The 11,360-nt window shown below is 45.7% G+C and overlaps 1 protein-coding gene across 1 annotated transcript; it reads left to right on the top strand.

The window, feature by feature from the left end:
- Positions 1-421: 421 nt before the first annotated feature.
- LOC121978637 (la-related protein 1B-like) lies at positions 422-4,954 on the top strand. The gene is made up of 6 exons (XM_042530955.1): positions 422-985; positions 1,076-1,619; positions 1,717-1,846; positions 1,924-2,014; positions 3,884-3,955; positions 4,215-4,954. Exons 1-6 carry the CDS (start codon positions 422-424, stop codon positions 4,485-4,487), a joined length of 1,674 nt encoding a protein of 557 aa, XP_042386889.1. The 3' UTR covers positions 4,488-4,954.
- Positions 4,955-11,360: the final 6,406 nt, after the last annotated feature.

Genomic DNA, 11,360 nt, shown 5'->3' with positions numbered 1-11,360 from the left:
TTTTTTAATTGTAGATTTTTAAATTAATTCTAATTTAATATATTATGTATTTCGTGATTTAATTTGAATTAAATTGATGATAATATTATTTTATAGTTGCTACATGAATTGATGACCGGATTTTAGGTTAAAAATATTATTTAAAGCCCAAATAGTTTATTTTAAAAAAATTTATGCGGGTTGTAACTATGATTTGTATTTGCTATAGGATGCAGATATAAAATTAAGAGATAATTATGTCATTTTACACTGATGAGATATTTTTTTTGATAAAAAAATAATATAGCCTTGGACGATCGAGTAAAAATAAAAGGGACATCTTTCTTACTTTTGCCCTTTTCTTAAAATAGGCCTTGATAGAGCTTCTCCTTAAAATAAAATTTTATTCTGGATGAAAATAAAAAGGTGTACAATTTTGGAAATGACTAGTAAAATTGGCTGTCTAAAAACATTAGGGAAAGCAAACAAAGAGAGTGAGAGACAAAGCGACGGCCACCAACAACGAGGACAGGCGACGGCTGAGGAGGGAGCGGGCGATCCTCTCTCTTCTCTTTTCTTCTCTTCGCTCAACCCACTTGCTCTCCTCATCGCCATCGCTCCTGCTTCTGCTGCCATGGCTGCCGCCGCCGCCTCCTCCACTGATCCTTCACCCTCCCCTTCCCCGCGCGCCGGCCGGGCCGCTCGCCAACCCTGGTCCCACGTCGTCCGCGGAGAGCCGGACGGATCATCCTCCTCCCCGCCCTTGATGCCGTCGCCGGATACTTCCGATCGCAAGCCTTCCCCTCCTGGCGGAGTCACACCCGAAGCCGCCGCCTCGCTCGGGAAGAAGCCCGCCTGGAACCGACCTTCCCTCAATGGCTCGACCGAGCCGGGCCCTTCCGTGATGGGAGGCTCCGCCTCCTGGCCTGCTCTCTCCGAGTCCGCCAAGCCCGTTGTCAAATCTCACGCCTCCGCTTCCGATGGAGTGCCGCTCGCTGCATCACCGGTGAGGGCTTCCGGATTAAGGAAAAAAATGATCTGAATCTGTGCGATCTGTTGTATTAGATTAATCTTGTTTCGTTTTTTCTGTGCTCAGGATCCTGCGACTTCGAGTTCTTTGCCGAAGCAGAACTTGATTCCACCTGGCAGTCCAAATTATGGGGCCTCTGAACACCAGAAATCGATTAAACGTGGCGGAAATATCAGCAATGGCGCGCTTCCTGTCGGTGTGGCGGCTGTCCCTTCCCCGCCACCAACTTTGGCAATCACTCCCCAGGCAAACACGGACGAGAAGACTCCTCGGGAGCAAACTCCCAAGATCAGTACCAGTTACGAGCATAATTCCAGGGGAAGCGGGTCGGATTCACAGGTCCATGATGGTGGTGGTGACCATCGTAGGACCTATAGCGGCAACAGGAGGTGGAACAATGGTGGTGGTCATGGATCTCACCATGGCAACTACAGTAACCGCCGCGATCAGGAGAATGATAGATCTCGTAGGAATGCTTTCGGAAGAGACATCCAGATGCAGCACCAAGGTGTCCGACCCTACCTCAGACCTCCACCGCCACCAATGCCACCTCCATTCCCTGGACATATTCCACAGGTTCGGCCTTTCGGGAATCCCGTTGTTTTCCCGGGTAAGTTTTATGGCTTTATTGGATGGATTGTCTACAGTTTGGTTTGCTCTTGACTGAATATTCATTTTTCATAAGGAGTCTCTTAATCTTCTTTCAGATATGCAATCTCCTTTCTTTTATTTTCATAACCAGCCACCTCCTGGCCCTCTTCCGTTCCCTGCTATGTATTTCCCAGCTATGGATGTGCAACGTGCTACTTTACTCAAGCAGATAAATTTCTATTTCAGGTGACTGAATGAATTGCTATGCAAGCATTAGTTATAAATGATGATCACATTGTGTTTAACTTTTTGGACTTTCTCAGCGATGAGAATCTGTGCAGAGATGTTTATTTAAGGCAGAACATGGATGAACAGGGATGGGTTCCAGTGTCCTTGATTGCAGGGTTCAATAGAGTAAGTTGGTTTATCTGCTATGCTCTTGTATGCTTATCCAAATTTATAATTGATGCTTGAAAATTGTCTGAAGAATGTCCTCTTTAACATCTGGGTAGATAAAATATATATTTTGTTCTCTTGTCTCTTTCTGGTGTTGATCCAGAGAATATAATTGACATTAAGAGATATTACATTTATTTCCCATCTAAATCTGTAATTTTAAATTTTAAATTTAAATTTCTTTGATCCACTTTGCAATGTTGCAGTTGGAACTATTGTTTGGTAGATTGTGAAAATGGCATTTTTACTAGTTTGCTATAGTATTGGCTTTTAATCAGTCACTTTGGTCTGTGCTCTGTGTTTTAAATGTTAGTCTGTGGACACATATTGGTGTAATTTTTGGATGCCATAACAAAGTTTGTGGAGATGCTTTTGGTTCATAAATTATGACCATCTAAACAATTATTTGTGTCATCCAAAAATAGAGAGAACAAGGACTATGAATTTGAATTATAGGACAAGATATTACATGGAACGGGCTGGAAAGCATGGAAAGATTTTATTTCCCTATTCTCTTATAACCTCTACTGTGTGTTGAACTTCAATTTCTTTGATGCTGCCAACACCAATGACATTCACGATAGCTTTTGCTGCTTCTATGCCATGCTACATTACAGCACTTTTGCACTACTATAACTTTTGTATCTGAACTTTTTTCTTCTAGGAATAGGACATTGCCCAGACTAGATGACAGTGCTATTTTTGTGGGAGTGAATTCTTTAAGTTGAGCATGTTTTGAAAACAAAGGCTCTTGATCCTTGTCACTTCTTGTAAATCAGTTAGTTATCTTTGTGACTTCATCTCCTTTTCCCTCAGTTTGATACTCCCAACACCTTGTAGAATATAAGATGTATTATCAATTGACATGAGCTAAACTGAAAAGGATAAGGATCAAGTTCCAGTAGTTGTCTGAAGATGCTCTTGGAGGTGTATGCAAACTTATGTACAACTAGTTTTTTCTTTCCTATAGTCATTGTTGGACAATCATGTAAAACTGCAGCTGTTTTCAAATTTGTCCCATGCTTCTGTGAAGTATTGAATTTCAACAGCAAATATTTCAAGATGCACCAGGCTGTTTGTTTTCTAGTTCTTGTGGTCACATTATGGTTATGCATTGACAACTTTGATTCTTGTTTGAAGTGGGTAATGATGACTATCACTCTACAATTATCTTACCATTTTGTGAATGCCCATCTTGGATAATAAGTAGTTTTAAATTCCAATTACATGTGATAGGGCAGAATTTCAACCTTGGATTGCTCAAAAACTGATTAGCCAAGTCTTATTCTTCACATTCTCCTTCGATCCACAGAGGATATTATTCTTAAAGGTGAAGGGTAGAGGGCGTTCGATGAATGCCACTCAATAAAACATAAAATTAATTTGGATTATCTTGGGCAGTGGACTCTTGTTATTACATGTGATACAGTTTTATGCAGAGTTCATTGGGAATATGGACTTTTATCTGACTCCAACTAGGTTGGACACAACTTCTCGTGATAGGTACTGAACTCTGATAAAGTTGCAGTGATATTCAGATACATAACTCTGTATAGATTAGATATCTCATGCTTATAAAGTCTAACTAGAGAGGCATTAGGAAATACGTCGATGTTGATATTGATGCTTCATATACATCTCGTTTGTGACGATAACTTTCTTGTCACATTGGTTGTTTCAATGGTGGATCAATCTTTATGATCTAGTATCGCTATTGTGGCTCATAGTTTATATGAGTGCCCATTGGCTTCTGGTTTGTCAAATCTTTCTAATTTAACTATTGAAGTATTATAGTTCAGTATGGTAAATTCTCGTATATATTTACAGGTTCGACAGATAACAAACAACATAGATTTCATACTAGACACATTGCCACTGTCCCCTGAAGTTGAAGTACAGGTACCTTGTCAATTTCTTTTTGGAATTTATCATCTGCAATGCTAAATGGAATAATAAAGTAGGTGACGTTTTCAGAATGAAAGATGAAACAACATTGTTGAGCCCCCAATTGTTTGCAACGACTAATTGGAACCATAAACTATTTCAAAGTTTCTTAGTGCCCTATGAACTTAACAAGTTAAACCCATGAAATCACACCGACTTATTTGTATGCTTTACTCATAGTGCAATTCATCATTACTGACACGACTTATCACAGGGCGATAGGATAAGGAAGCGTCAAGGCTGGATGAGTTATCTTCTCCTACCAAGTTCCAATCGGGCTGCTAATACTTCTGGTCAGTCACCAGTAGCACTGACACCTGATAATCTTGCTTCACAGTTGCAAGCTGTTGACTTGGAGGGGACAGCGTCACAGCCGAGAAGGACAATGATTCTCAATCAGTCTGCAGCTGGTGCATTGAATAATGAGTTACATGCTGCTACCGATCTTAGTGGCAGTGTTGATATTGAGCGAATGGGTCAAGAGTGACTTGTTTTTGAGTTCTTCACTAATGGAGAATCGAGAATGGAGAGAAAGCATTCCTTGTTCTGTGGGAGATTGCATTTAGCAATTGCTGTGCCATGCCAGAATCTCTAAGTACCATCTTAGGTTGCAGATGAAAGAGGGTGAAAAACAAAAACAACAGAAGAAAAAAAAATTAAAATCAAAAGAAAAGGCAAAGAAATCAAAAGTAAAGAAAGAGAAAGATAGAAGCTACAATTATGAGGTTCTATATAGATAGGCAGGTGAGATGAGCAGTTCCATGCCAATATTTATTTCCTTCGTGTTTATTTGTGGGTTTCCAGTTGTTTACTTTTGCGTACTGTTTCTTAGGAGCGTCTGAATTGTTCTCATTTTTGCATTTCGAGGATGATGTTTGTCACCCTGAGAACTTGTCAAGTGGATTTTTTCCGTTTTGTTTTCGTTCCTTGAATAAGAGACAACATTTCTCTTCATTTACTTGTGAGTAAATATTGCTTTGCGTCTCTGATGGATTGAGGTGCATGTTGGGTAAGTAGGATGAGGCAGTAGGACATTTTTGCCTTTCTTGAAGCTATTTATTGGCGAAAAAGTGCTATTTATTGAATTTGAGATGAAGAATTTTAGGTTTTTGCAAATTTATCATGATTTTTTGTTTTAATAAATTTTTAATATATTTTCATTTAAAAGATAAATGATATGTTTTTTTAATACATTTTGCATATTAATGTCCTCGGACTATAATGCGACGGTAAAAAAATGGGATGAGCTTTCTTGGCAATGAGAGTTCAAATCGCATATATATTTGGGAAGTTTAAAATTTTTTTCATGTTTTATCATTAGTTAGGATCCATCTGCTTCTCAATTTAATCAATAAAGATAAAAGATAAATGATACATTTTTGAATACATTGTGCATTTTAATTCGATGATTTCAAAAGTATCCTTTTATTCGTAAATATATATATTGTACCATTAAAAAAATCTAATAATGTGTCAAAAAATAAAATATCATGTGAATAACTTTATGAAGAATTTAATCAAAACTTGATCATACATTTTTCTAAATTATGCATAATGGGAAAGTGTATGATAAATTTATTAAAAAGTGAAAATATAGATATGTCAAACCTTCAACCTCTCCCTCTTCATTTGTTTTTCAGATGAACAATCAAATGTGATAGACGTTGAAGATGTAGTGCCCTTGTTGATCATGTGTGGACCTCCGATGAGATTAGCCTGCAAGCACAAAGTGTCAGTGTCGAGTCAGGGAGTGGTTCCCCAATGATGACCCTTCGACGTTCAAGTCAGATCTCTGACGAAAGCAGCAAGCAAGCAAAGAAACGAAAGTGACAGCATAACTGTAGCTATAGTAGGATGAACATACATTCATCGAAGCTTGGGGTCCTTTATATAGGGCTCTCAGGGGTGCGCGTGCATGCTCCTCGAGGCGTGCACACATCTCCAAACTTTCCCTGATATGACGTGTCAGAAAAGTGTACCTGATACCATACCTCAATAGTTCGAGCATATCCTGACAAGACAGTGGAAACTTCCGTCGTACGATTCTCTGCTTGATCATGCCGCTGACCATGCTGTCTGTCTATGGCATGGGTCTCGAGGAGGATATGAGTCGATCCTGCCTTTGTCTGCTAGTGGGTCGAGAGGGTGGGTCGCTTGGCTAATTCTGCTGTTTGGGTCGAGCGGGGTGGCCGCTTGGCTAATTCTGCTGTCTGGGTCGAGCGGGGTGGCCGCTCGGCTACTTCCATTGTCTAGGCTTATTGGGTCGTGTTTCCGTTTCGTTGGCTATGATATGATCTTTGGCCGATTGGGATGTCCGCCCGGCACATGTCCCGCCGCTCGGCATATGCCTGGCGGGTCGGCGCCTGATTTGGTGATAGTCTTTTGAGTGTCGGAAGCTCAGTGCGAGACTGAGCTGTAATAACGTCGGACCAGCCATTCCTTAGTCCAAGCGGTTGATGGGGTCGCCCGATCGGACACTAGCCTGGGGCATTGACCGCATTAACTTTGACCTTTCACGTGGCATTGACCTCTTGCGGGGCGGGGCCCGACCGTACCTTATCACCGGATCACATGTCTCCCCCTCAAGTCTAGTCGAAGGAGGCTGCAAGTCCGACTGACTGGACAAGGTAGTCTGGTGATTGGTTGGCCGATCGGCCAGTATGCTGGTTGGGCCCCGACCGGTCTATGTAGAAGCGCTATTCAAGACCGCTCGGCATTCTGAGGGTTTGCACTTGGAAGATTCTTCCTTCGGCGTCTTTGGATGAGTGCGAACTACGCGATCAATGCTGGCGTAATCCGAATCTCCTCGGAATTCATGCAAATCACCTCCATTAAGGTCAAGCATGCGTCCACGTTTAATAATGCCGCCAATTAAATGTTGTCCTATGAGAGCGTACCACGTGTCACCGCCGCGGTCGCCGCATGTTCGAGGTGATAGCCGCTCTGTGGGAGCCTGCCACGTGTCACCGCTGCGGTCGCCGCATGTCCGAGGCGATAGCCACCCTGTGGGAGCCTGCCATGTGTCACCGCAGCACGTCGGAGGTGACAGCTGCTGATGTGACGCCTAGCGGTTTGAATTCAACGGTTGGATTTGCACTTCGATGTTTGTGACCTAGATCGGATGACTCCGATCGGCCGAGCCCAACCTATAAAAAACCGCAGCACCGCCTTCGTCCCCACTTTCCTTCTCCTTTTCCAGCGGCTGTCGGCGACCTCGAGTGACTAGTGCTCCGGCGACATTGCGCTCCTCGACGGCGATCCGCTGTTCTCTATGACCCCCTTTCTCTTCCTTGTAAGCCTCCCAAACATTTCTATTGTTGATCTTCAACTGTTCTTTCTTTGCCACGCCACTGTTCCTGTGTCCGTTTTGCGTTTCTCCTTCCTTTCGCCCGTCGAGCTTTCTATTTTTCAATTTTTCGGTTTTCCGATGATGGCGAGCTCTTCTCAGTCATCTGACCCCACTTTCGGTCTTTGGTACAACACCATGGAGACTCAGTTTGATGTGGGCGACACTGCGAGCCTTATAAATACCTTTGACCTTCCTTTTGACCACGAAATAATCTTGGCCTCCTCGTCCGATCGACCCCATAACCCGTCGACTGGCACAGTTTGTTTCTTCTAAGACCAATTCATGGCTGGTCTTCGCTTCCTCATCCATCCTTTCATAACTGAGGTCTATAATTACTTCCGTGTCCCTTTAGCACAGCTCATCCCCAATTCCTTTCGCCTCTTGTGCAGTGTGGTCGTTCTGTTCAAGGTGCACAGTATTCCCCTAACACCTTAGGTATTCCATTACTTCTATTATCCCAAGAAATCCGAGCTGGGCACCTACTTCTTCCAATCCCGGGTCGATCTAGTCTTTTTCAATAAAATGCCGACTTCAAATAAACATTGGAAGGATTATTTTTTCTATATGCGACTCCCCGAGCGGCCGAGCTTCCGTACCAAGTGACAGGTCGGACTTCCACCTCAACCGGACCTGCAAAAGTATCAGGGCCGGCCAGACTACCTTCACGCGGCTAACCTGCTGGCCGGCCAAAAGTTCGACATTCACAAGCTGCTGCCAGAGGGGGTGATGTATATATTCGGGCTGAGCCCCATCCGAACGAAGCTCCCGAGCAGCTTAGGTACGAAATTTCTCAACCTTCTTCTCTTGAGTTTAATTGATTCTTTCTTTCTTTTGCAGCTGACATAATGATGTACGCTTGGGCAACCGGTCTGATGAAGCTGAAGAACGCTGAGATAGAGGCGGCGGCGGCGGCAAAGGAGATGGCGAGCCTTGGCCTGACTCCGTCGGCTCTCATGAAGGCGAGAGCGAGGCGATGCCAACTGAAGGAGAAGGCGCCGCCGATCGGACGCCCCACACTGAACCGACTGTAGACCCACTCCCTCTTGAGTCGCAGTTTGCCACCTAGGTCGAAGGCTCGGGGTCCTCGGGTGAGGTTCCTCTATCCAGGCGCAAGAGACACCGCACGACCACCCTGTCCCATTCGGCTACTTCGGTAGTGCGTTCTCCTGAGTAGGGTGGCGCCACTTCTCCGATCGTTCCCAAGACAGTGGAAGTCATTTCTTTCAATCGGACCCCCTCGCTAGCCAATCTGCCTTCGGATCTGATCGCAGCCCAGCCAATCGCGTCTCTTCCTCCAGCTCGCCGCAGGATTCTACGATCCGGCATTCTTCCAGCTTCAGCCGGTCAGTCTTCTGGTCCTGCGGCGTTGGCTCAATTGGCCCCGAGCGGCCGCCGATCCGTGACGGCCATTCTCCACCTCCCAATGGAGGAGTTCCTAGCGGCGGGCGATTAACCGCAAACTCCCGAACATCAGATACTCATCCGCGGGCCACTTGCTAAGGTTTGGGAGGAGGCTAGAGCACGCACCGCAACAATGCCGCCCGGGCTGCTCGCCAACAACCACCTGCAAATGTCCACCGAGGTATGTATGCAATGATCAATTTGTGGTTTTACCTCCGTTCGGTACTAACATTTTTCAGCTCGGCAACAGTACTGGGTGGAGAGCGTGGCGATGTGCAACCGCCTGGCGTTTGTTGAGGAGGAGCTGAAGAAGCTCAAGATTTCTGGGGGAGCTTCTTCCTCCTAGGGGCCATCCGTTGCCCAATTGCAGGTCGATCTGGAGAAAGCCACTAAACTATTGGAGGCCGAGCGGAAGAAGTCTGCCGATCAGACCATCATGCTGGATCGGCTCGAGACTCAGGTGAAAACTTACGACCACAAGATCGAGCTGACCACCAACAGGAAGAACCGCGCTATAGCTGACCTGGAGCTAAAGAACCAGGAGGCTCAGAATTTAGCCGAGAAGCTCAGGGAGGCGGAGAAATTTCTGATTGCTGAACGGGACAGTCGTTCGGCTAGGGAGGCTGATCTTCAAGGGCAAGTGAGGACCCTTGAAGATGCTCTAGAGTCTTCCCGCGCTGCCCTGAAGACTTACCAGAACGCTGAACCGAGCCGCTTCGAGACCATGAAGCAAGAATACCTCCGCTCGGAGAAATTTACTGACAAAGTTGTTAATCGGGTCGTCCGGAGTTTCGAGCTGGCCATAACTAGGACGTTCAACCAGTTGCATGCAAACAGGCATATCTCAGGCTCTCTGACTGACGACATCATCGACCGGGCTCAACTAAACGACTCGATGCCGAATGTAGTCTTCGACTATCTTAAGTGAGGAGAGATTTTGTAACCTTTGAATGTTTGACTGCCGCTCGACAACTTTTGGTTTGTTATTAATGAAGTTATCTTGTAATTCCTCCTCGCATGTTTGCTTGTCTATCACAAAGCTTTTGACTAATAGCCCCGAATGAGCGTCATGTTTGCATTTCAATGATAAATTCATCAAGGTCATACCTCTAGGTTTTAAGGTCGTCGCTCGACCCTTGGGTTTATAGTGGCCGCTCGACTCTGGAGTTTATAGTCGTCGCTCGACTCTGGAGTTTAACGTCGCCGCTCGACTATTTGGTAAAAGCCGGAGTTTAAGGTCGTCGCTCAACCGTCGGTGGAGACCTGGGTTTAACGTCGCCGCTCGACGATTTGGTGAACGCCGGAGTTTAAGGTCGCTGCTCAACCGTCGGGGGAGACCTGACTTTAACGTCACTGCTCGACGATTTGGTGAAGGCCGGAGTTTAAGGTCGCCGCTCGACCGTCGGTGGAGACCTGAGTTTAACGTTGTCGCTCGACGATTTGGTGAAGGCCGGAGATTAAGGTTGCCGCTCGATCGTTGGTCGAGACCTGAGTTTAACGTTGTCGCTCGACGATTTGGTGAAGTCAGGCATTTAAGGTCGTCGCTCGACCGTCGATGGAGACCTGGGTTTAACGTCACCGCTCGACGATTTGATGGAGTCTCGGGTTTAATGTCGCCGCTCGACCGTCGATGGAGACCTGGTTTAATGTCGTCGCTCGACGATTTATGTTACTGTTCGACAAAGACTTTAGCAAACATGTGCTTTTGATTTCAGTCCTACACTTCAAAGGGTGCAGGGATATAGAAAATACATTAATTAGATCAACGCACCTTTCATCCGGCTCGGTATGGCTGGAGTTGGTGCGCGCTCCATGGACGCTCGAGTCGCCTCCCGTCCTCATCCTCCAAGTACTAGGCGCCTGAGCGGAGCTTTTCCACGACCTTGAAGGGTCCGACCCACGGGGCTTCCAACTTGGTGACGTCGCCAACCGACTTCACCTTCTTCCATACGAGGTCGCCAACCTGGAACGACATCGGGATCACCCGCCGATTGTAGTTCTGCCTCATTCTCTGCCTATAGGCCATCAGCCGAACGACTGCTTTATCGCGCGCCTCATCCACCAAGTCCAGCTCCAGAAGCCTTCGCTCGGTGTTGTCTTCGCTATAGTGCTATATCCGATCGGACTCGGCTGCTACTTCCACAAGGACGACCGCTTCGCCGCCGTACACTAGGCGGAACGGGGTTGCTCCGATCCCTTCCTTAGGAGTTGTGCGGATCACCCATAGCACACTGGGAAGTTCATCGACCCAGCTTCCTCCGACATGGTCGAGCCAAGCCCATAGGATTCACAGGATCTCCCGATTGGCAACCTCGGTCTGTCCATTACTCTGATGGTATGCTACTAAGGTGAATGCTTGCTGGATGTCATACTCTTCACACCACTCCTTGAGCTTCCGATCGATGAACTGCCTCCCATTATCCGAGACAAGTCGGCGAGGGATGTCGAACCAACAAATGATGTGCTGCGAAATAAATTTTTGAATCATTTACTTGGTTATTCTTGCTAGCGGCTCAGCTTCAACCCACTTGGAGAAGTAGTCCACTACAACAAGCAGGAACTTCCGCTGACCGGTCGTCATAGGGAAGGGCCCCACGATGTCCATTCCTC

The sequence above is a fragment of the Zingiber officinale genome, chromosome 4B (genome assembly GCF_018446385.1).
Source record: "Zingiber officinale cultivar Zhangliang chromosome 4B, Zo_v1.1, whole genome shotgun sequence".
Taxonomy (NCBI): Eukaryota; Viridiplantae; Streptophyta; class Magnoliopsida; order Zingiberales; family Zingiberaceae; genus Zingiber; species Zingiber officinale.
Note: the sequence above shows the minus strand (reverse complement) of the source record. Positions and strands in the feature narration are given on the sequence as shown.